Source organism: Nakaseomyces bracarensis (assembly GCF_045282275.1).
Source record: "Nakaseomyces bracarensis strain CBM3 chromosome Unknown Scaff13_0, whole genome shotgun sequence".
Lineage (NCBI taxonomy): Eukaryota > Fungi > Ascomycota > Saccharomycetes > Saccharomycetales > Saccharomycetaceae > Nakaseomyces > Nakaseomyces bracarensis.
The window spans coordinates 1,796,527-1,822,268 of NW_027263959.1; the positions used below are offsets into that span (position 1 = coordinate 1,796,527).

General features: G+C 34.7%; 9 protein-coding genes across 9 annotated transcripts; 7 read left to right on the forward strand and 2 right to left on the reverse strand.

Annotated features, from left to right (window-relative positions):
• Nucleotides 1-966: 966 nt before the first annotated feature.
• RPT2 (proteasome regulatory particle base subunit RPT2) lies at nt 967-2,277 on the forward strand (the record flags this gene model as incomplete). The annotated part of the gene is made up of 1 exon (XM_071054993.1): nt 967-2,277. The coding sequence occupies one exon, from the start codon at nt 967-969 to the stop codon at nt 2,275-2,277; it is 1,311 nt and encodes a 436-aa protein (XP_070909686.1).
• Nucleotides 2,278-2,815: 538 nt separating this feature from the next.
• PUP3 (proteasome core particle subunit beta 3) lies at nt 2,816-3,433 on the forward strand (the record flags this gene model as incomplete). Its single annotated transcript, XM_071054994.1, has 1 exon — nt 2,816-3,433. The coding sequence occupies one exon, from the start codon at nt 2,816-2,818 to the stop codon at nt 3,431-3,433; it is 618 nt and encodes a 205-aa protein (XP_070909687.1).
• A 306-nt stretch (nt 3,434-3,739) lies between these two features.
• AIM11 (Aim11p) lies at nt 3,740-4,256 on the forward strand (the record flags this gene model as incomplete). Its single annotated transcript, XM_071054995.1, has 2 exons — nt 3,740-3,866; nt 3,973-4,256. 2 exons carry the CDS (start codon nt 3,740-3,742, stop codon nt 4,254-4,256), a joined length of 411 nt encoding a protein of 136 aa, XP_070909688.1.
• A 656-nt stretch (nt 4,257-4,912) lies between these two features.
• Nucleotides 4,913-9,250, forward strand: TSC11 (TORC2 complex subunit TSC11; the record flags this gene model as incomplete). Its single annotated transcript, XM_071054996.1, has 1 exon — nt 4,913-9,250. One exon carries the CDS (start codon nt 4,913-4,915, stop codon nt 9,248-9,250), a length of 4,338 nt encoding a protein of 1,445 aa, XP_070909689.1.
• A 144-nt stretch (nt 9,251-9,394) lies between these two features.
• IES5 (Ies5p) lies at nt 9,395-9,781 on the reverse strand (the record flags this gene model as incomplete). Its single annotated transcript, XM_071054997.1, has 1 exon — nt 9,395-9,781. One exon carries the CDS (start codon nt 9,779-9,781, stop codon nt 9,395-9,397), a length of 387 nt encoding a protein of 128 aa, XP_070909690.1.
• A 2,241-nt stretch (nt 9,782-12,022) lies between these two features.
• Nucleotides 12,023-14,326, forward strand: MET6 (5-methyltetrahydropteroyltriglutamate-homocysteine S-methyltransferase; the record flags this gene model as incomplete). Its single annotated transcript, XM_071054998.1, has 1 exon — nt 12,023-14,326. One exon carries the CDS (start codon nt 12,023-12,025, stop codon nt 14,324-14,326), a length of 2,304 nt encoding a protein of 767 aa, XP_070909691.1.
• A 408-nt stretch (nt 14,327-14,734) lies between these two features.
• TRP2 (anthranilate synthase TRP2) lies at nt 14,735-16,258 on the reverse strand (the record flags this gene model as incomplete). Its single annotated transcript, XM_071054999.1, has 1 exon — nt 14,735-16,258. The coding sequence occupies one exon, from the start codon at nt 16,256-16,258 to the stop codon at nt 14,735-14,737; it is 1,524 nt and encodes a 507-aa protein (XP_070909692.1).
• A 1,098-nt stretch (nt 16,259-17,356) lies between these two features.
• On the forward strand, nt 17,357-18,739 carry PTC2 (type 2C protein phosphatase PTC2; the record flags this gene model as incomplete). The annotated part of the gene is made up of 1 exon (XM_071055000.1): nt 17,357-18,739. The coding sequence occupies one exon, from the start codon at nt 17,357-17,359 to the stop codon at nt 18,737-18,739; it is 1,383 nt and encodes a 460-aa protein (XP_070909693.1).
• Nucleotides 18,740-23,131: 4,392 nt separating this feature from the next.
• DOT6 (Dot6p) lies at nt 23,132-24,883 on the forward strand (the record flags this gene model as incomplete). The annotated part of the gene is made up of 1 exon (XM_071055001.1): nt 23,132-24,883. One exon carries the CDS (start codon nt 23,132-23,134, stop codon nt 24,881-24,883), a length of 1,752 nt encoding a protein of 583 aa, XP_070909694.1.
• Between the last annotated feature and the right edge of the window lie 859 nt (nt 24,884-25,742).

The window sequence follows — 25,742 nt, forward strand, 5'->3', positions numbered from 1 at the left end:
AAAAAAAAAAAAGATATAAAAAAATAAATTAAAAAATAAAAAAAGGCGATGAGACTTAGAAGAGGACGGAGGATGAAGGGATATAAAATGGAAAAAAACAAAGTTTATAATGATTAGTGATGCAGAAAGTAAAAAAATTCTGAAAAACGGGTTTTATACTGCGGGACGGAGAGAAGAGAAAGGATTTAGATAAGAGACATGGAGATAAACGGAGAAAAAAGGAATTAACAGGAAATAGCCTATGGCTTTTAGGAAAAAAAGAAAGAAAATAAAGATGACGTTTAGTGATTATTAAGAAAAAGGCTTGTACAAGGAGTCCCCGCGGGTGCTGTTTTTATATCTTTGGATCTTATATAGCAAGGGACTTACATACATGACCTGCGGCACAACAACCAATAGAAGTGACAGTAGAATAAAAAAAAAAAAGGTAGATGGAAATAATGTATTCTAATCTCCATCGTTAAACTCCGGTGACAAATAAATCTAGATAGCACGATAACCTGTAATCAGATAACGAATCGACGAGATAAAAATATATATATATTATATATATGTAAAAAAAAAAAAAGTAGGGTAACTTCTTTTATTGTGCAGTAGGGTAAAATATATGTAAGTGCAGGGTAATCTCTATTTACTCGAAATCGAATTTTAAAACCCCGGGTAACGTTTATTCAACCGGAATACGATTGTAAAGAACCGGGTAATGTTTATTTATTAAGTAAAAAAAAATAACAGAGAAAGAAGAAAAATAAAGGGAGTTTTAGTTAGCGTGTAGGGAAAAGGGCCCTCTTTAGTGGCAAAAAAAAAAATTATTTAGAAAATTATATATGTTCACTATAGACGATTTCAAAAGAGGAAGGAATTTGTTAGTTAAAATAGATTGCTGAGTTAGAATATATATTAGCTGGAAATTAAGATAAAAGCTACTATAAGTGAAACTAGAACAAAACAAAAAATAGATAAGAAATGGGACAAGGTGTATCATCTCAGGATAAGAAGAAGAAGAAAGGATCTAAGGATAAGCCAAAGTATGAGCCACCTGTGCAGAGTAGGTTTGGTAGGAAAAAGAGAAGAGGAGGCCCAGCCACTGCGGAGAAGTTGCCAAGTGTTTACCCATCTACTCGTTGTAAGTTGAAGCTATTGCGTATGGAGCGTATCAAGGATCACTTGTTGCTAGAGGAGGAATTTGTTACCAATGCGGAGATTTTGAAGCCATTTGAAAAGAAACAAGAAGAGGAGAAGAAGCAATTGGAGGAGATTAGAGGAAACCCATTGAGTATAGGGACTCTAGAGGAGATCATAGACGATGACCATGCCATTGTTACCTCTCCTACCATGCCAGATTATTATGTGTCCATCCTGTCGTTTGTGGATAAAGAGCTGTTGGAGCCAGGTTGCTCTGTGCTATTGCACCACAAGACAATGTCCATTGTTGGTGTGTTGCAAGATGACGCAGACCCTATGGTGTCGGTGATGAAGATTGATAAGTCCCCAACAGAATCTTATAGTGACATTGGTGGTTTGGAAAACCAAATCCAGGAGATTAAGGAGTCCGTTGAGCTGCCTTTGACACACCCAGAATTGTACGAAGAGATGGGTATCAAACCACCTAAGGGTGTTATCTTGTATGGTGCCCCAGGTACTGGTAAGACGTTACTGGCGAAGGCGGTCGCCAATCAAACCTCGGCTACGTTCTTGAGAATTGTCGGTTCTGAACTGATCCAGAAGTATTTGGGTGACGGTCCTAGACTATGTAGACAGATCTTTAAAGTTGCCGCCGATAATGCTCCAAGTATAGTCTTCATAGATGAAATTGACGCTATTGGTACAAAGAGATACGACTCGAACAGTGGTGGTGAAAGAGAAATTCAGAGAACTATGTTAGAATTGCTGAATCAATTGGATGGTTTCGATGATAGAGGTGATGTCAAGGTGATTATGGCCACAAATAAGATAGAATCTCTAGATCCCGCACTGATTAGACCAGGTAGAATTGATCGTAAGATTTTATTTGAAAACCCAGATTTGTCTACAAAGAGAAAGATCTTGGGCATACATACTTCTAAAATGAACTTAAGCAGCGACGTGGATTTAGAAAACCTAGTCACAAGCAAAGATGACCTATCAGGTGCCGATATTCAGGCTATGTGTACAGAAGCCGGTCTCCTTGCTTTAAGAGAAAGAAGAATGCAAGTCACAGCTGAGGATTTCAAACAAGCTAAGGAACGTGTGATGAAGAACAAAATTGAGGAGAATTTAGAAGGTCTCTATCTATGATTAAACAGAAGTACGCTCACCCGCCCATCAAAATCAAAGAAGGGGGTGAATTCAAAGGTGTAACCATTGAAAACTTAAAAATTTAACTGATGCTACTTCTATTTATCCTTTATAATGTATAATTGATTCCTGAATAGAATAACTAATGTAATCAAAAATATTAGAAGCTCAAATTGTGTATGTCATTATCTGCATTTCCTCCATAAAAAATCATATTACCCGGTGTGAATTTGGTTTTTTTCCAGCCCCTTCATAAACTTTAGCCGGTGGCGAAACCCGAGGGCCCTTAAGTGCACTTGAATGGGGGAGATTTTTATAAAAATATTGAGCCAAGACTGTAACTAATACTTTAAAGGGTATTCGAACATCAATTGAATAGGATTAGGTTAATATCGCATTCGTTCAAATTCTTTATTTTCAATATTGTAATTATTAAAGCCTCAAATTTGGGAAATAGAAGATTCAAATTTGTTTTATTTTGATCAAAAGAAGGGAAATCCATAACACCAGAAAAAATTTACTCTAATAAACCGACAAAATGTCTGACCCAAGTTCTATCAATGGTGGTATTGTTGTTGCAATGGCCGGTAAGGATTGTGTAGCTATAGCGTGTGATTTGCGTTTAGGTCAGCAGTCACTTGGTGTGTCGAACAACTTCGAAAAAATCTTCAATTATGGACATGTATTTTTTGGTATTACAGGTTTAGCTACTGATGTCACAACTCTAAATGAAACATTTCGCTACAAGACAAACTTATACAAACTGAGGGAGGATAGACTTATCGAACCAGAAACATTTACACAACTGGTGTCCAGTACACTTTACGAAAGAAGATTCGGGCCATATTTTGTAGGGCCTGTAGTTGCAGGTATCAACTCCAAGTCTGGTAAGCCATTTATTGCAGGTTTCGATCTGATTGGGTGTATTGATGAGGCAAAAGATTTTATAGTAAGTGGTACAGCATCTGACCAACTTTTTGGTATGTGTGAATCATTATATGAACCAAACTTGGAAGCAGAAGACCTTTTCGAAACTATAAGTCAAGCCCTACTAAATGCTGCTGATCGTGATGCATTGTCTGGTTGGGGTGCTGTTGTGTATGTTATTAAGAAGGATAAGGTTGTCAAAAGATACCTAAAAATGAGACAAGATTGAGTTTGGGGAGCGAATGGCCTAAATTATTATATTTTCTGTAACCATTCTATGAGATGTATATCATTATATAGCCTTTTTAAGGAATATACATTTTTTCATGATTTTTGAATATGAACATCATTTAGTATCTTTTATTGCGATACCCGTACTCTATTATTACTAAAGATATTTTTTACGTTTAGGAAAGATTGATTGTATACATCAAAAAAATCTCCACCACATAAAATAAAAATTATGTTTTTAGAAACTATTTGTTTGCATTACTAGGATATTTCAATAATCTTGATCAGACCAAGCATATAAAGGATGGATGCATCTTCTACAAACTCATCAGGATCCCGCCGAACACAGCAGCTGCTGTTACTACTGGGCTCTACAGCTTATACATTTGCTATTGCTCGAATTACGACCAGATCAATAGCTATGCGTAAGTGTATGTTAATATAGTGTCTACTTCTATAAATTACTTGCTATCAATGTCTATGATTAATAGAATACTAACAATTATGTTCCCATTAAGAAACTAATCTTTACAACAGATGTACCGAAATTTTTTCAATTAAATACTAGAATTGCTCCCTTCTCAGGTAAAAGTGAAGCACAATCTGCATTGACTCTATCGACAGGTCTGTCAACAGGCTTATTCGCCATGACAATAACAGGATTTTGTTGGGTAATGGATATATCGAGTCCCAAAGAATTTACAGAGAAAATGAAGTTATTGTTAGGGGCTAAAAAGCCAAATAAAGTAATAGTGCAAGATAATGATCCAGAAACTGAAGAAATTATAAAGCAACTACAAGATCTTGTCAACAGGAAATGATTCTATCAAATGCTGTGATAAGAAAATGATTATCATCACACTCTGTTTTGGATCGCTATCGCATAGATCTAATTGGATTAGACTAAAATGCATTCAGTTATGTAAATATAAATTATGTATAAATATATTCCCCAGTAACGTTAATTCCATCGTATGGTTTACATCTGTATAAATATATTCCCCAGTAACGTTAATTCCATCGTATGGTTTACATCTGTATAAATAGATCGACTTTAATATGGATGTTTATTTATTTTCGTTACTAGAATTCTTTTTCACAGCCAGTGCAGCTTTCGGGCCCTTAACAGAAAATAAGGACGGATGATCAGTTACGTAAAGTTGTTTCGATGATGAGTGGTTTATTATAAGAAAACACTATTCAATCCCTGCTCTCCGCCAAGACATTGATATCTGTTAAGTAGAAACAGTATTCAATCTAAAAACTACCCAGAACCAGTTGAAAAATCATTGAATCATCAAAGCATAGCGATTATTAAAAGAATAAAAATCGCATATTTTAATGAAAGTTGAAATATCATCCACACAGGAAATTACAGCCATATCATTACTATAAATATAATTAGCGGTAAAATCTAAGATTATAATTCACTGTAAAAGGTACAGGTCTCAGAACGGTTTAAATTTTAGGATTTAAGATGGTAGACAGCTCCAAAGACAATGAGGTTCCTGATCTTGGATTTCCATTTGCGTCAGCATATGACCTATCGTCTAAGGAGAAAGACAAAGATAATGAAGCTGTTGGGATTATCCGTCGAAGTAGCAGTACAACAAGTGCGAACTTATTACCTCTACCGAAAAATAATAGAAATAAACAAAATCTAGTGCTATCAACATCTTTCATATCCACAAGAAAACAAGATGCTATGCCTGCATCACCCACAAGTCCGCTTCAAACTAGGAGACATAGGAGTAGTGTAACAAAAACAATATTAGGACTTAAGAATGAGATGAATTCCTTACAGCATGAATTATCTGAACTGAAGAAAAAGAAAGACGAAACTGAGAAGCTACGAAACTCTACTGCATCCGATATCTACGCTGGTGGATATTCCACTGATCACTTACAGAAGCATTCCATCAGAATAAAGGCTAATGCACAAATTAGAGAAATAGATAAACATATTGCTAAACTAGAAAAACAAGTTAAAGATCTGAAGGACCAAATAGAGCTCTTAAAGAAGCCTTTGAGTGATTTGGATAGACTAAGGCTAGCCTCAACACAGGTTTCTAGAGATGATTTATTGACTGTTACTGATGAAGAGCTAGGAAGTAATATCTCGAGAATTGCATCACGAAAGTCCGACGATATTATGAAACAAGTTGAAGAACATAGCATTCATAAACTACTGTCGAATCATTCAACAGATGATGAAAATGTCGATAGTTCTGTTGATGATACCATTAGCATGTCCGAACAAACTGTAAACTTAGAAAGCGCTACATGGTTAGTTAGTAACTATCTCGAAAGTTTTCAAGAACCAAATCTGGCAACTGAATTTATTCTAGAAAAGGCTAATGGTTTGGTTAATCTTTTAAAGTCTAACCCAGATATCAGAAATAATCTCGTTCTTGATGCTTTCATGCCATCAATTCAGAATTTGCTCCTAAAAAATGATAATCTAGTATCGTCCGCTGCATATCGTGTCTGCCGCCATTTAGTGGATAGCAGAGAGTTTATTGATTTGCTTTTAAGGTTGAGATTTGATATCTTTATTGTAATTTCTCTATCATATGACAACTCCCATCAACTCGAAAGAGAACAAGCCTTCAAGTTACTAAGAACTTTCGTAGATTTCAATTACGGGATGAACAAGCCTATTCTACAAGCAGTCATAAGTTGTATTGAAAAATCAGATGATCAACTTAAAAATATGGCATTAGAAACATTACTAGAAATGTGTTATATTGCACCTGAATTGGTTAAGGAATGTCATGGTATTCGGGTACTCGAAGGAATACTTCAAGAATATTATTCATTCTCATTGGCATCCATAGTTTTAGATACTATACTGAATCTAATGTCAAATCATCACACAAGGAAGCATTTTATTGATGATTTTGATATATCAGTGCTGGCCACTGTTTTTGCTGATGTCAATCCTAAATCATCTGTTAGTATTGAAAGAATCCAAAATGCCTCGGTCTTGATTACTAAAGCGCTTAAAAATTATAATGGTTTTATGCTCTTCTCAATGCATAATTTTCAGCCTTTAAAAGAGTTATTGGCATTTTTCCAAGTTTCTACCTGTGCTCCGTACCTTATAGACATTTTTTTAGATATCTTAAGAATCAAACCTTTACCTTACAAAATTAGAAACAAGGGAGTAACAGCTTTCAGGATGCAGCCCTCAGAATATTTCCGTGAATGTATTCCAATGAACCAGAAAATTGCATTGAAGGTAATGATCCTTGATCGGAGTGGCTTTCAAGAAAGACTGAGTTCATTAATTAGCTCAGATTCTAAGGACGATCCGCAATCAGTCTTGGCTACGAAGGCACGCTATCTATTAACAGAATTTTTAAACTTAAAATTAAATTTAGTAGATTCAGTTTTTACCCCAGTACAAGACCTATCTCAACAAATCGATAAATCACAAATATTCGAGGAAACATTTGAATTTGCTAAGATAACCAATAAGATGAGTCGACATCGGAATACTATAGGTATGTCTTCCTTAAATTATATTGAAAATCTTAAGGATTTTGTCCTACACGATAAAGAGAATACACTGGTACGCGAAGTAGATGATCTAAGATTTAGAAGAATGGTATACGACTCTAAAGTTCTTCAAACTAAAGACTTTACTAGTTGGAATTGGAACATTATTCAAGAATTATTTGAAGGTCCACTAATGAATAGCAAACATTTGGAAGAGCTGGCAAAATCTACCAAATTTATAAGAAGACTTTTGGTTTTTTACAGACCTTTAAGGCTGAGGTTTTCAAACGTGGAAAAAGGTGCAAAATACTCCCAAAAATATATACATGTTGGTTGTTTATTTTTCAAAATGCTTACTTCGACTAGTGAGGGTTTAAAACTTTTGATGGATGATACAAAAATAATACCGCAACTAGCGTCGTTGCTCTTTAGAGCTTTAGAAGGAAATACTGTAGGAAATATATTTAATGAAAATACCTTAAAAAACAAAATTGTTTCGGGATATTTTAAATTTATTGGTGTCTTAACGCATACAAAAGGCGGTATCAAAGTGTTGTCTAGATGGAACTTTTTCACTGTGATATACAAAATGTTCCAATTCCAATCAAGGTTTGCTACTAAGTGCCTACTGCTCACTCTAGCAGAAATTCACCTACAGCACTCTGCTCATTGTAGAACAATTATGGGTAAAGCGCTCGTAGTAGAAGATGAAAATATCAGATACAATGCCACTAAACACTTGGGCGAGAGATTGAATGAAATGATTACTTCTAAAGTAACTAGCGAAGCAGATTTAGAGAATAACTTGAACGTACAGCATTATAAAATGGAGCTTTTGACGAGGCAATTGTATGATTTAAGTCCTAAGGTCGTTGCTGTTGCAGACAAGGCATTATATGAGTACATACTAGCTGGTAATGAATCTGAAGAAAGTAGTAGCATCACATTCAAACTATTTCTAAACCAGATGGTTTTTATTCGTTCCCCAATTCTATTTGAAATACTTGGGAGACCATATGGTTTCCAATTATTAAATGAGATCAATTTTGTTAAAGATGAGCGCATGGCTTGGTTATTGAAAAAAAATCTGGAGTATGTTGACATTGTTGAAGACTTTCTAGGTCAAACCCAAAAAACTAAGAAAGCAAACCAAATTGAACAAAGAGATAGATTGCCCCTTCACTTTTATGAGAGTTTAGCTAAAACTGAAGATGGTATACTACTATTAAGTCAAACAGGAGACTTTGTGCAGTTCATGAATATAGTAAAAAAATATGCCACCGACAACATGAACAATGAAGATGCTGATTCCATTAAAGAACTAAAAGCGTCCTTATGGTGCTGTGGTTTCATTGGATCAACAGAACTAGGCATAGGACTTTTAGATAATTATTCATTAGTTGACGATATTGTCGATATAGCCTATAAATCCAGTGTAACAACAGTAAGATTTACGGCTTTCTATACCCTTGGCTTGATTAGTAGAACAAAAGAGGGTTGTGAAATTTTGGACGAGATGGGCTGGAACTGCTGTATTTCTGTTCTTGGAAAACCGATTGGTATTGCATTGCCCAATAAGTTAGATAAATTTTTATCTTACAACGAGGAACAATGGGAAATTACTCAAGATTATGAGGATAACCTACTCGAATTAGATTTTAAAAGGGGTGAACTTCTGGTAAAATCCAAACCAATAGTTTTTGATTTAGTCAAGTTATTATCAGAGAAAAATACCTTAGAAAATCCACTTCATAGAGATGAAAATGATGGAGAGGAAACACCACCATCAGAAATCGTAGAATTCGCTACGGAATCAGAGGGGAGAACTCGCAACAGTTTTGGTTATGATAACAGCAATATTTCTCCTAAGCAAATAGAACAAGGGAGATCTAGCACTAATTTTTCAAACTCGGTTATGGGTGAATCATACCCTTCCACAGTTAACAGTACTGTTACTAGTAAGGGAAGGACCGCTAGTATCATTAGTGCTATAATTGATGATGAACAGCCTCATGATGAAAAGATCGACAGGGTTTTGGAAATCGTTAGTCAGCTGGGCAATCATATCATGTCTAGTAAAGCTATTAAAATTATAACCGATATGAATGCCAAATATGGTACAAAGCTATTTGAAAATGTTAAATTGTTCCTAAAAGTAACTGAAATGATGTCAACATTTAGGTTCAAACCGCATGTCAGGAAGTTTTTATGTGGGTTATTTGTAAATAAACATAACCTTGCTATTGTAATAGAGCATGATTACAAACTTCAGAAGATTATCAAATCACAAAACAGCATTTCCAATGTTCATTAAGGCGTAAGCACCTGTATAGACAGGAGATTAACAATGATGGTCTTATTAGATGATTAAGAGACATTTGTTATTTTCAATACGTTGAGTCTTTTTATTTTTTAATGTCATAAATGCGTAACTGTTAAAAATAATACATATGTAGTTCTAATCAATACTACTCCTCGTATCCTGAGGAAGCAGAGCCAGTTCTCTATACATATTATATGATTCATTCAAATCCTCTGGAATCTCTAATCTTCCTTCTTTTGATGCCTTTAAAAGTAAATCTATCTGATCATTATACCATTGCAACTTCGGTACCCTTTCTAATACTTTCTCTGATACTTTACGAGGTTCGTTTTCTGTAATTTCTTGCATAGTAGCGCAATCAGGATCAATGCTTTCCAATAATGCTATTATGCTCGATTTTTTCCGAAAGAAAGTAGCAAACTCCTTACGTGTTGTAAGCTCTTGCTTTGTCATGTCATCGTTCCTAGCAACCAATTTGCGGAGCTCTTTCTCGAGTGCAAGTCTTTCACTTTCCTCAGTCATTCTATTTCAGTGAAACTTTTTTTCCTTTTTATTTAATATGAAATAACTTTCACTTTGGGTACAAATGCGTTGTAGGAACTAAATTCGTGTTTTCTGATTCAATTATCCTTTTGAATATCTTATACCCCCCAATATATATATCACGATAAAAGATACTCCTTGAACTTTCTCCACTTAACTTACATATGTTCATATGTTGAAATGAATATTTTACAAATGTTTCCAAGCATGTGATATCACAATAAACGTTTAAAACGTAAATAGTGAGAGTGTGGATGCATTTAAAAAAAACCTTAACAACTTTGGCGGTAAAGTTATGATTATCTAATTGGGTATTATCTTGAATATTATCTAAGATAATAAAGTTTTACAAAATTAATTGAAAATAATCCTTTTCTCAAATAAAGTTGCATGATACCATAAGTTGATAATAAAAATTTTAATGTCTTGTAGACCAAAACGTTACAAACATGATAAAGCTAAGCATGTGCAAATAACTATATTACAACTTACTACAATACGTATCTAATATGTTATACCTACTATTAAAGGATTTATTTTATTTAAGATGAGAAAGGTAAAGGGTATTAGCGTGTATATTTGTGATTGTAGTGAACACATTAGGGCAATTATCATTTTGCACAGTATTAAAAGTAAACTTCGAGTAGGAACCATTAACATTCCAATATTCACTATTGCCCGACTATAAGCGACTTTTTCCAGTTCAGATTTTGCTAATATCATTAGTGACGTACAATTCAGGTAATGTGACGTTTAATCGTAAACTGTGTGAAGACAGTTTTTTTAACTGCTTAGTGTGTATCAACACTGCTGTACGAGAGTATACACAGTTTTCATGCTTTTATTGTGACTTTGACTCCACTCCCCGCTATAATTTTTTTTTTCATTTTATTTTTTTTTTCTTTCAACGGGGTACAGAACCGATAGAAGCAGAAAATTTGAAAGTAAAGAATGACTGTGATTCACGTGCATTTCCCTCCATTTTTCCAGTAACTGTGTATCCCACACTAACACAGTCTTATCTACCGTCTTGTCACGTTTAAAGTTTCGATTTTCAGTTCAATATTGAAGAGAATTATTTGTTAACTGCTAACTGTGTTTTGTCTCCCTTGACTCAATCAATTTGCATATGCAAAAAGTCACATGCTAAATTTGAAGACACATGATTTTTTTGGTATATTGTAGACGTTTTAGACTGTGGGATTATCTACAAAGAAAAGAAGATAGACCTACAACGGCTCGTAGCATTGACATCAAATGATCTTTTGAAAATTAACCAGATCCTTAAAGTAATATTATATTAAAATGCGATGAGCTAGCATTGTGTACAACTGGAATAATCAGAAACTGTGTCTACTGCTGCAATGATCTCTAAGAGTAAGTGAAGCTTTTGTGTTTTGACTTCTTAATGGTTTTTGTATTCGATCAGCAAATTAAAGTAAATTCAAAAGAAACTGTTTGACTTCCATTCAAATGATGTTCAATCGGGCTAGAATGAAAAATAAAATAAAAATTTCACAAGGGAATTACTATTATTTACTTTATTTTTGGAAAGTTGATCCTCTCTACGGAGCTTTCACTACCCGTCGTTTAGTCTTCTTCTTTTTTCCCGAACAATATGACGACATTGGAAGAGTAAGTGAAAGAGACAGAGTCGAGAGTGGGCAAAAGAAAGATGACTACCGCAGAACTGCGAGGTAGAATTTGGTCTTTTTTATTGAGTGGAACTGGTTATAGTTTAATGTGAATTGTGTGTTTAGTCGTCTTTCCTCGAGAAAAGCTAAGAAATGCTGTGAAAGATAATTCAAAGGAAAATTGTGAAAAAATTAAAAAAAAAGAGTGTAGTTAATTGAAAAAAAAAAAGAGTGTAGTTAATTGAAAAAAAAAAATGTGATGTAGTAAGGGGTGAGGCGTGGAAGCACAAGTAGTGTATGAAGTCGTATTATTAGTCAATTCCCTTATAGCAGTAAAAAAAAATTAAAAAAAACCAATTAGGAAAGGAAAAAAAAGTTATATATAAAGGACTAATTATTTCTGCAATCCCAAATATTAACTTCTATTCCTTTTCAATTCTTCTCTTACTAATAAACATAATACTTCAGAAACACCACAACAAACAAACAGTTATCTCTAAATTGTTAAGCATCAACAGCATAAAGATACTGTAGTTTATTAATAAAAAAAAAGAGATATAATATATATTATAAAACAACATACACAATGGTTAAGTCTGCTGTTTTAGGTTTCCCAAGAATTGGCCCAAACAGAGAGTTGAAGAAGATCACTGAATCTTACTGGGCTGGTAAGGTTTCTGTCGATGAACTGTTCAAGGTTGGTAAGGAAATCAGAGAATCTAACTGGAAGCTACAAAAGGCTGCTGGTGTTGATATCATTCCATCCAACGATTTCTCATACTATGACCAAGTTTTAGATCTTTCTCTTCTATTTAATGTTATTCCAGAACGTTACACCAAGTACGATTTGGCTCCAATTGACACCCTTTTCGCTATGGGTAGAGGTTTGCAAAGAAAGGCCACTGAAACTGAAAAGGCAGTCGATGTCACAGCTTTGGAAATGGTTAAGTGGTTTGACTCCAACTACCATTATGTTAGACCAACTTTCTCCCACTCTACTCAATTTAAGCTAAACGGTCAAAAGCCAGTTGATGAATTCTTGGAAGCTAAGGCTCTAGGTATTCAAACTAGACCAGTTCTATTGGGTCCAGTTTCCTACCTGTTCCTAGGTAAGGCTGACAAGGACTCTCTAGACCTACAACCTCTATCTTTGTTGGAAAAGATTCTACCTGTCTACGCTGAAATCTTGTCTAAGTTGAAGGAGGCTGGTGCCACTGAAGTTCAATTGGACGAACCAATCTTGGTTCTAGATCTGCCACAAGAAGCCCAAGATGCTATCAAGACTGCTTACACTAAGCTAGGTGGTGACTCTAATGTCCCAAAGATCACTTTGGCTACTTACTTCGGTACTGTTGTTCCAAACTTGAAGTCTATTCAAGGTCTTCCAGTCGATGCTTTCCACTTCGACTTTGTCAGAGCTCCACAACAATTTGAAGAAGTTATTGCTGCTGTTGGTCCAAACCAAAAGTTGTCTGTTGGTATCGTTGACGGTAGAAACATTTGGAAGAACAACTTGGCTAAGTCTTCCGATTTCGTTAAGGCTGCCATCAACAAGTTGGGTGCTGACAGAGTTATTGTATCTACTTCTTCCTCTCTATTGCACACTCCAGTTGATCTAGAAAACGAAACCAAATTGAACCCAGAAATTAAGAGCTGGTTCTCTTTTGCTACCCAAAAATTGGATGAAGTTGTTGTCATTGCTAAGAATGTCTCTGGTAATGATGTCTCTGCTGCTTTGGATGCCAATGCTAAGCTAATTGCTTCTAGAGCTGCTTCTAACATTACCAACAACCAAGATGTTCAAAAGAAGGTTGCCTCCATTGACTCAAAGATGTCTACCAGAGCCGCCCCATTCGATGACAGATTGGCTGAACAAAAGAAGATTTTCAACTTGCCATTGTTCCCAACCACTACCATTGGTTCTTTCCCACAAACTAAGGATATCAGAATTAACAGAAACAAATTCAACAAGGGTACCATTACTGCTGAAGAATACGAGAAATTCATTAACTCTGAAATCGAAAAGGTTATCAGATTCCAAGAGGAAGTTGGTTTAGACGTTCTTGTCCACGGTGAACCAGAAAGAAACGATATGGTTCAATACTTTGGTGAACAAATCGATGGTTACGCCTTCACCACTAACGGTTGGGTCCAATCTTACGGTTCCAGATATGTTAGACCACCTATCATTGTCGGTGACTTATCTAGACCAAAGGCCATGACTGTCAAGGAGTCCGTCTATGCTCAATCCATCACTGACAAGCCAGTTAAGGGTATGTTGACTGGTCCAGTTACTTGTTTGAGATGGTCTTTCCCAAGAGACGACATTGACCAAAAGACCCAAGCTATGCAATTGGCTCTTGCTTTGAGAGATGAAGTTAGAGACTTGGAAGCTGCTGGTATTAATGTCATCCAAGTTGACGAACCAGCTATCAGAGAAGGTCTACCTTTGAGAGAAGGTGCTGAAAGATCTGCCTACTACGTCTGGGCTGCTGAAGCTTTCAGAGTTGCTACCTCTGCTGTTGCTAATAAGACTCAAATCCACTCCCATTTCTGTTACTCTGATTTGGATCCAAACCACATCAAGGCTTTGGATGCTGATGTTGTTTCTATTGAGTTCTCTAAGAAGGATGACGCTAACTACATTGCTGAATTCAAGAACTATCCAAACCACATTGGTCTAGGTTTGTTCGATATTCACTCTCCAAGAGTCCCATCCAAGGAGGAATTCATCTCTAAGATCGAAACTATCTTGAAGACCTACCCAGCTGAAAAGTTCTGGGTTAACCCAGACTGTGGTCTAAAGACTAGAGGTTGGGATGAGACTAGACAATCTTTGACCAACATGGTTGAAGCTGCTAAGTACTACCGTTCCAAGTACAGCAACTAAGCACCAGCTTAACACTTTATTTTTTTCATTTCACTTCAATTGGGCTTTCAACACCTAGTAATGATTTATTTAATTTTTATTTTCTGATTTTAACTTCTATATAAACAAACTGCACATGGATTTATTGATAACACCAAACTAGTATACTTTGGTAAAGAATCCTCTTGTAACATACTGGTATATAATTTAACGCATTCAACATTCGTTTTGAAATACTCTCGTCGATTTCTTAAATTTGACTTTTAAAAACAATTCTCTTCCGTATTGGTAAAATTTGCACCACTAGTAAAAACGATCCTAAATTGTTCTTAGTTAAGGGAAGTCTAATATTATTTCTATACACGTTTTTACGTAGACTGATGTCATTATGCAAATATATATAATGAGGGTACTGGTTGTAGTATTGATTCAATCAGTAGTACCAACTCTTTCAGCCCAAATATTCTCTGCTTGTACAATAGTGTTATGGTTGGCCATCATTTTGTTCATGGTCTCAATATATTCATCATACTTATCAGAATCAAATACAATACCACCACCAGCTTGTAAAAAGGCCGTGCCTTCCTTATAAACCATTGTTCTAAGAGCAATACATGTGTCCATTGTCTTACCATCGTATGACCAGTTTCCTACAGCACCGGCGTATACACCACGTCTTTCACCTTCCATTTCTGAAATCAGTTCCATAGCTTTAACCTTTGGAGCACCAGAAACAGTACCAGCAGGGAAGATAGATCTAAAGGCGTCGAATCTAGTTTTGTCTGGTCTTAGTGTACCACTAACTTGTGAGACTAAATGTTGTACATGAGAAAACTTCTGAATAGTTAATAGTTTATCAACATTGGTGGTTTTTGGATCACAAACACGATTGATATCGTTACGCGCAAGATCAACCAACATGACATGTTCTGCTCTATCCTTCAACGAGGAACGTAGCTGGTTACCAAGTTCATCATCCTCTTCAGTGGTCTTACCTCTCTTGATAGTACCTGCGATTGGATGTGTAATAACTTTATCTTTATTATCAGATTTACATAGTAGTTCTGGGGAAGCACCTATAATCTGGAAATCTAGACAGTCAATGTAAAACAAATATGGAGATGGGTTAACAGTACGAAGATGCCTGTAGATATTGAAAGGATGTAAAGATGTTGGTCTAGCCACCCTTTGAGATGGCACTGCCTGGATAACATCACCCTTTTTAATGTGTTCTATCAAGTTTCCAACATGGTTTTCGTAACCTTCTTGACCGATATTTGAAGAAAATGACTGATTCAGTTTGATTGGTGGTTGTTCTGGGTATGGGATTGGCTTAGAGTTGTCAGTCAGGGTCTTTATAATATTAGTAATTATCTCTGTGGCTGTTTGGTAACCTTCTTCTAGGGTTTGTTTATCAGTATTGATATTATGCATAATTTGGAATCTTTGGAAGACATGGTCAAATGCGATGATGGTATCACACATCATCAAGTAAGCTTCAGGCACTTTAAGAACATCCTTCAGGTCTCTTTTCGTCTTAGGTTCGAAATATCTAACACAGTCATATGAGATGTAACCAATGGCACCACCACTCAGCTTTGGCAAACCAGGGACGTTGGTGGCCAGCTGGAACTTAGCCATCTCCTCCTGAAGAACATCCAGTGGATCAACTTCCAAGTTTTCGGTAGGACCAGTCTTTATTATCTTTCTTGGTTGCACACCGATAAAAGAGTACCTGTCTAGCTCATTTGTAGTCTTCGCACTTTCCAACAAAAACGATTCGTGTCTCTCAGAGTTATTCAACTGAGCCAGTTTCAAATAAGCCACGTGCGGAGTCAAATCCAAGGCCGGCAGGAACGCATACACCGGGTACATGTTAATACCTTCATCTACACTATTATTCTCATCATACAGACTATTAAGAGTCTTTAAATCAGGCTGTATCTGCGTCATAGCAATTAACTTCTTTTGCCTTTTTTGTCAAATATATATATATATATTTAGTCTATAGACATACCTCTAAAACAAAAAATAGCAGAAGTATTATTTATAGCAATATATCAATATATTTGAACTAATTGACTCATCGAAAAGAGATTGCACACAGAGAGAGAGAGAGAAAGTGAAGGAAATGGTAACAGGATACGAATAATATCGTGCAGTAAAGTACATAGGTATAAGAGTACATGTCATATGATCAAAACGTGTAACAATACAATATATATATATATATCATTTTTTGTTTGTTTGGTTAATAAAAAGGGGTGGAGGGTGTGAATTTTTCATGAGTTGTCAGCCGTAGAAACCCGTACCGTAGTCTTAGAAACTGTGTAAATTAAAAGAGAGAACCTTCGAAAAAGATAAGAAGTCAAGAAGCTTCATTTTGAGAAAGTGATAGTATAATTTTTTATTATGTGATTGTTTGTTAGTTTTTTGGTACCCAGAGAAATTACCGTAGAGAAACAAATGAAAGAAAAAAAATTTTTTTTTCCGCTTTGAAACCCGAAAATTTTGAGGGGGAAAACGTTTGGGTTTTGGGCATTTTCATTAAAAAAAACAACAAAAACGCAGTACGAGAGGTAGTAAATAGTTATTGTAGATGAGTAGTATGAGCTAATAGCTATTGAATAGAAATAGAAATAGAGATAGAAGAGAAAGAGAAAGAGAGTTGTATGTGTCTGTGGGAAAAAAGAGAGGGCTAAACAATAAGAGCTTCTTCTTTAATAAATTATTGCTTTAATATCATTTATTTTTGTAATTCAAATTAATACTTGCAGTTGTAGAAACATCTAATTATAATAATAACAAGAAAAAAAAAACCATTTGAAAAAAAAAAAAAAAAAAGAAAATTTTTTTTTTTGTTTTATTTTTTTGGGGGGGGGATTAAATAGTTACAAACAATTAATAATCAAAAGGGAAAAAACAAACAAACTATCAAACTTCTTTCTATATACATTTATTAAGGAACAATTGCTTGTTAGAACAATACCAAGAATATAAAATAAGAGAAACAAAACAAAAACAAAAACAAAACAGAGAAAATAATATATAATGGGACAAATTCTTTCTAATCCGGTTATTGATAAAGAGCACCATTCTGGTGCTGATCTTCTGACTGCTTTTGGGTTATGTGCCATGCAAGGTTGGCGTATGTCTATGGAGGATGCACACATTGTCGAGCCTAACATTTTGAATGAATCTGAGGACGAACACGTTGCATTTTACAGTATATTTGATGGTCATGGTGGTTCTGCAGTTGCGCAGTTCTGTGGTGCCAAGATGGTCTCTATATTGACATCTGAGGATAGTTTTAAGGTCTCTAAGAACTTGAAACAGGCATTGATCGATACGTACTTGAAAACAGACGAAGAGCTTTTGAAAGATCCAGAAATGAGAAACGATCATAGTGGTTGTACGGCGACTTCTGTGTTGATTTCCAAAGTACAGAAGACTGTAGTTTGTGGTAATTCCGGTGATAGTAGAACTGTTCTCGCTACAAATGGCTACGCCAAGGCCCTTTCTTATGACCATAAACCTACACTAGCATCTGAAAGATCTCGTATTGTCGCAGCAGAGGGGTTTGTCGAAATGGATAGAGTTAACGGTAATTTGGCTCTGTCTCGTGCCATTGGTGACTTTGAATTTAAATCTAACGAAAAATTGGGCCCACATGAACAAATTGTGACCTGTGTTCCTGATATTATTGAACATAAGATTGATTATGATAATGATGAATTTGTTATACTTGCATGTGATGGTATATGGGACTGTTTGTCCTCTCAAGAGTGTGTTGATCTTGTTCATTACGGTATAAATAAGGGTGATATGACTTTGAATGACATTTCCTCTCGTATCATAGATGTCTGTTGTTCCCCAACTACCGAAGGAACTGGTATCGGTTGTGATAATATGAGTATAGTAGTTGTTGCTCTACTAAAGGAGAACGAGACCATAGATGCCTGGTTTGAACGTATGAGATCAAAGAATTTCAAACCACCTCATTCTTTTGAGGAACAGAGAAGATCAATCTTCACTTATTATCAATTCCCAACAGATGATGCAAGGGTTTTTGATGTCACCACAAAGAAGCCACAAGATAGGTTTAATCAGGATTCTGAATTCAGCACAGGTGATGAAGACGATAAACATAAAATGGAAATCGATGAAGCTGATGAGGGTGCTCATGACAGCGGTAACAAAAAAACTGGTGCTTCTATACCGGTTGACCTGTTATCTCTTGAAGCCCTTCTGAATGGTGCAGGAAATATCCAACTAAGTCAAGGTCCAGACAACGTTTCTTACATCAGCGGTTCCAGTTTAACTGATATGATAAATTCACTTTCTAGAGCTGCAGCAGTTGCAAACAATACTAAAGATGATTCATCTGATGAAGAAATTGCTGAAGCCAAAGAGGAAAGTAAAACTGAGGATTAAGGTAATGAAATGATCATCTTACCTCAACATATATTTCAAAAAATTCCCCCTATTTTTAAGGCTACTCTGTAATGATACTCTAATATGCAAGATAGATTGAATATCAACAACAGTTAAAACTTAAAAGTACTAATAATCATGATAATAATATGAAACGTATAAATAAAAATCAAACAGATAAACATTCTCGACTAAAACTCTCGTTTTTGATTCTTAAACTAATACTTTTATCTTTATCTTTATTTTGTTTTCAAAAGGTAAATTGTAACTATACCTTTTTTCTTCATTAAAAAAGTACTACATTTATCGTTGATTAATTTGTATTCTATTTTTTTTTTTTTGTTTGTTTTCGACCTTTCCTGAAAATAATAAACTCTGAACATAATCTTCTTACTACATTAAAGCTATGATGATAAAGAAAAAAACAAGAAATAATTTTAATCAATAAATTTGCTACAATTTTTTTTTACCATTTCATTCATCCATTTTTCTGAACGCAATGTATTTTATTTCACATTTTTTTATTTAATGATATTTTTACTATTACCACTATTATCTTTACGCCCGATAAAAGGACAACACAACAACATTTACTATATTTACATACTGTCATACTATTTCTATCCTTTTAATTTGTTGAATAGGTCATGTGTTTTAACTTTTATCCATGTGCAAGGCTATAATAATCATATACTACGATACAAAATTTCTTGTACTTTTAGCATTAGTTTAATAAATAATTGCTCAAATATAACTTATATACAATACTATATGAGGTTTGAAATGGAGAGGAAAACCGATGTAAATCCTTCTCTAATTGCTCACCGTTCTTTCCTCTTTTTTTTTACTTTTATTTTTTGGCTGATAGAGAACGGAATCTTGTCCATTCAAGAAATAAAAAATAACAATTAAATCTTCTGTAACTCAGTTGATATGTAATATTCTATCCTTTTCTAAAATCCAGGATTTACAAAAAATGAAAAGCTATTTAATACAATTATCGGATTGTTAAATGGTACCATTTCACTGCAGTATATCACTGTGCAATTATTCCATTTCTCATAAGGCGAACGCAACAATCAATTGCGATTTACATACAGCCCATCACGACATAAAATAAAAAAAGCAGCATAAATGTACAATATAAAAAAAAGAAACAATAGAATTCGAAAATATGTGCTGAAGAAGAAGGAATCCTAGGCACATCATTTTGGAGAATAGTGTAGTATGCAATGAAAAAATCACTATAAACAAAAAATAGACAATGTTAAGCTGCAGTAAAAAAAAGTACACATTGAAGGATCTGCTTTGTGTTGTCCTTATTAAGATGTTATCTGAGAATGACATAATCCTCATCACATGAGATGAGCAAAAAAAGGAAAATATCAATATCAGGGGCTCCACCGAAGAATTTCCGCAGAAGAAGTTTCATTTTCCGATTTTAAGAATGCTTTTTTTTTTTCAGGGCTCTTCTAGTCCACCAGTTAGAATCGTTCTATGATAATCTTGCTGTCTATTTTTTACGGTACGTTAATTTTTCGCTGCAATAAGGCTATAAAGAATTTCGTAAATCCTCTCGTGCTTTATTTACTTACAGAAGAATGGAAAACAGGGGAAAATTAATACTGTAGAAAAATAAAAGTCATAAATAAGATAACTATATTTTTTTTGTCCTAACTTCATATTCTCCATAGTACAAGATAAGATATAGAAAAGAGGCAAAAAAGAAAAAAGGGTTCAAAAGCAGCTATACAGAAAATTATATTTTCTTTTCCTAAGCCACATAGAAGTCACCAGATGGATGATCATCGCTTCTTGTCGTTAATTTCAATAGAATTTATGTGCTGTATAGAATGAAGAAAATTTGAGAAAGAAATAAACACGACAGGAGCAAACAATTCATTACTGGAAAGGAGTAATACAATATCATTTCTTCTTTTACTTTTTTCATTCATGATTTTGGTGCACAAATACTTTCTCAAGGTTGATAAGCATTACATGAATTTTAGCTAACAATACAGTGTTCTGAACTGGCCGACAGTTCAACAACTTTTGCTCGCTCTGTTTTTTACGATTTACCTCTCGGTCTCTTGCCTAATATTTGTGATTTTCAATTTTGAGTAAATTTTTCTTTTTAAATTTTGTCTCTCTTTGAGCATAGTTATTTAAATTTGGTATGCTTAATATAGTATATGTTCAGAAATTATTCAGAACAGGATATGGTGCAAGAATCTCATTTCCACCCGCCCAGCTATCTTTAATCGCAATGTTAATTACAATTGGATTGTGATGATTTTTGTTCTACCCAAGTATTGCGAGTAGTTAATTGGAAGAAATGCACGTGTTTTTCTTCAAGCATAGAAGAGTGGGCTGTATATTCACGAGCAATTTGTCCCATATGCTAAAAAACGAATTTCCCTTTCTGGATAAAACCTCTTAGGGGTAATTGGAAGGTGGGTGACAGTTCGACTCCACTAGATGCTTTCCCACCTCTTCCTACCAATGTTGAAAATTCGCCCCGTACACGGTTTTTTCTCGGCGATACCCATCTCATCAGTTCCACTTTCTGTTTTATTTATTTTTATTTTTCATACACCATTCGATAGAGTTTGCCGTTTATCTATATATTTTATCTACTATATTTCTGTAGGACGTGGGGGAGGAGGGGGAGGAAGTAACTGTAGCTCCTTGTGGTTGCAAGCGAAATTCAATAAAATCTATTTCTATAGTATTTATCTTTTCGTCGCTTGAAAGGGAAAGACCAATTTGGGTAAAAAAAATAAAAAGTGGGAGACTAGGTACTGTAAATAATGACTAACAAATGAAGCAGAAAACCTTATAGGGCAATCCTTCTCAAACTTTCACTCCTGCCAAAAATACAACAGGATTTTAAAATAAAAAGAGCGCATATGCTACATCTTGTTCACCGTTAGCTGCTGCCATCGGAATCTAAGATTCGCTCGTATTGTCTCATTGATCATTACCATTGAATTTCCACGAAGGTTTTTAGATGGTAAGTACATGTCAAGAAAATCTCCACTTGTACTGCGAATTTACACTATTGACTAAAAAAGAGACTGATGGGCGCCATCTATCTCCTCTTTCTTTTTTTTTGTTTTTCTTAGTTCTTCTCATTTTAACGCCCATAGTTCAGTTTTCCCTCTTCGGAAATTTACAAGGAACAATGAAAATTTGGCAAATCCCCGTTGTAACCTTTGTGCTTAAAGCCATTTTCGGAAAACCAAAGAAAAAAAAAATAGCCTTTACACAAAATACCGTAGCAAATAATTGAGTGGCTAAGAATATGCGGAACGAATTCATTAAGATGGTTCACTACAACACCTCCACCCTTCCAAGTTTACTAAGACAATTGAGTGAAAAACAAGCCCACCTACGTGAGAGGAGGGAGGGTGGAATCAATAAGGACCAAATTTCTAACAATGAAAGGTAAAGGCCAACATCAACAAAAAAAGAAATAGTGGAGAGAGATGCGATCGCATCTCTCTCCACTATTTCTATTGATGATTCTGAGAGGGTCATGCTAAGTCCCCTCCATACCTTTCCCTCTTTATTCAATTTTTAAATAATATCTTTCAATCCGTCAATTTGACTTTTTTTTTTACAGGGTCCTTGTTAATTGTACTACGTATAATTCTCTATAGAAACCCCTTCCTCCACGACTCGTTCGTTGCGTCAAAGAAAACGACGCTTCTATCAAACTTGTGATTTTCTTTGCGTCTAATTTATTCTCTTCAATCTATTTTGGTGTTTTTCCCTCTTTGTATCTTTCTCTTTATTTTGTTAATAAAAATGGCTCCCCCATTGTGTCTCTCGGTACCACCACATGAGTTTCTGTGCATAGCATTATTTATTATATTATTTGAAATACAGTCGTGTATGTTTGTTGCTGCTTTTTTTACTCATCAACTTACTTGAAGAAGAGTAAATTAACCTATGTTGTGCAATCTATCCACCCTCCTCATTTTAAAGAGTTTCTTTTAGAACAGAAGGCAACCAAACTATATACAACATACATACAAATATATCTATTATACACGTTCACCCAATAAATACATATATATATATATGGAGTAAAATTTCAAGAAAAAAGGAAAATAATTGATGTTCACGAAATTATTAATTTAATAGAGGCTTCTTAACTTAGATTGTAACAATTGTTTTATTATAACAAAAATAAAAAATAAAAGTAAACAAAAAAAAAACCATTCATTAAAGGATCACATCTGCATATTATTCTCCTTTTAATTTATCTTTCTTTTATTGTTAATAAATTATTGCATTCATTTTTTTAAAAATAATTTTTTTGTTTTAAGGGACGAAAAAATTTATCATTCAAGTCATTAAAGAGATTATAAGTTTAATTTGATATTAATGTCTGTTACTGCTGTTAAAAATCCGTCCTCTTGGGATACACAAGATGACATCCTGTTAAGACATTTGAAAGAAGTGAAAAACTTGGGCTGGAAAGATATATCTTTATATTTTAACAACAGAACCCCAAATGCTTGTCAATTTAGATGGAGACGTTTGAAATCAGGGAATTTGAAGTCTAATAAAACTGCCCTGATTGATGTATCTAATATAACTGTTCCTAAGACGTACTACGAGCAAAACTTGAAGATGAACATGGAACAGGAAGCTAAGATATTCAGCAAGAAAACTAACCAAGAAGACAACACTCCATTTGAATATCAACAACAGACTGTTCCTACCCCACAAGGGGGGCCAGCTGTTCAAGATATCAAGCCATTTCCTCAACCTTCAATTCCAATTAAGAGCAACTCTCCATCTACGACAACCATCAATGTATCTGAAGAAAACAGTTCTTTCAGCAAACCAAGGTCTTTTTCTCATACTCTTGGGAACCCTTTCTCTTCTACAAATCCTTCAAATTACGCTCTTAACTCTCCTAATTCATTGTCAAAATATCACCAGCCACTTTCTAGATTCAACTCCGGCGACGAGAACATTGGTTTTATCCCAAAAGTTGTCGTGAAATCTAGAAGAGGCTCTGCTGTCATTCCAGGTCCTTTTGAACACAGCCCTTTCCAGTTCCAACCTCAGCAACCACAGCAACCACCACAGCAACCACATCAACAGTCCACAGTAACTTTTAACGAAACTTCACCTGGTCATTCTCCAAACGGTAGTTACAATGGTACCAACTATTTTACTAGCGCCTTGAATACCACCTTAAATGGTTCAAAGGCAAGGAAGAATTCGTTTGTGAACTGGTCGAGAAGAAATTCATTTAATTTTGCATCGACATCTGCATCAAGAAGATCATCATTAATCCAGGCACCAACTTCTATGAACACTGTTTTACCGGGCAGCAATAACTCTTCTCATCCAACTTCAAGAAGACAGTCTGTTGAAAGAAGTTCCATTAATAATACCACTTCCACTTATGTTAACCCTCTATCTGCACCATCTCAATCCTACATCGATTCTCCACTAATAAATACCAATTCAACTGGTCAAAGAAGAGCTTCCAGAACTTCAATTGCTTTACCCTCCTCTCAAAGAAGAACATCCATTGCCTTTGCTCCTACTCAAAAGAATTACACTCATAGCAAAATAAGTGAGTGGACTAGAGATGAGGAGTTGCTTTTGATTGACTGCCACGCCAAAAACATGACACAATCAGAAATGTCAATTGTTTTACCTAATAAATCTGATGCTGAGATTAAAATCAGACTTAACCTAATCTCACAGTTCCAACTAAATAACGAGAACCAACAAAACAGTTCTGCGGTGCTAGAACAACCAACACCTTGTTTTGCACATCAAATGTCTGAATCTAACGCTGATGTTAGCAAATCCTTTGAAGTTAGTGTTGATCCACTAAATAAGAACGAATCTGTTGTAACGCCACCATCTTCAGCCTCGTCAAAGGAAGTATCACCTGCACCATTATTTTCACCAAGCCTTAACGACTCATCTGCATCTATTTCAGCTTCTAGCAGTTCAATGTCAATGAACGAGAAACCAGGGGAATGCATGTTTGGTGCTATAATTTCCGATCAAAAATTGCCTTCACCTATTTTACAAAATGAAAATGTACTTGGCTCACAAGGGAGGAAACTTCCCACTATAAGTGCTTTATTAAACGATTCCATATGAGGTACTATCATTAATATTCTTTTATTGCCAGGCTAGAAATAAAGAATTACGACTTTTGATGATTATAATCGAATAATGATGAAAAATGACATAACACCTAATAATGAAACAACAGTTACGCCGAAAAATAATAAAAAAAATATAAATGCAACATCAAACAAATGAAACTACATAAAAGAATAATCAAAACAAAGTAACAAAAAAATCAGAAGTGTGCATCATTTTCTCTGTAAAATATGGCATTTTTATTATTCCTTTTTGAATAATTGTATAATTTTTATTCCATTTGTATTATTCTCCATGTAATATTCATATAGACGATAAAATTGATATATCATGATAAAACGCCCTTATTATTAAACTTAGTATCATTATTTTATTCTCTCACGGTTACTCCCAACTCGGTAACAATAATAGTACTATGTATTTATAATGGGATATGAATAGTTAGTAAAAATTGTGATATATTAAATCTTTAGCATTATATTGATCATTACCATGCAAGTTTATATATAATGTATGGTAGAACAAGTAACATATCTCGAGGAATTCCTTTTCTTCTATTTTATGTTGCATTTTAAGATATGATAAGGAGACAGTAAAGAATTAATTACATTAAAAACGTAAAGTTTCTAGAATAAGTAATGACTAAATTGCTTTTTTTAAATCTAGACCATATGGTCCTGAAATATCTAAGAGATCTCATAAAGAAATGAACTTTGCATTATGTGACGATTTCTTTTTTAAGACCCCCACAACAAAAAAAATTCAATTCTTTTTAACCTAGAAAGCATCGAAGCCAGGAAACTAAAAGCAACCAAAATTATAATAGGAACCTGTAAACTGCAACCAAATACAT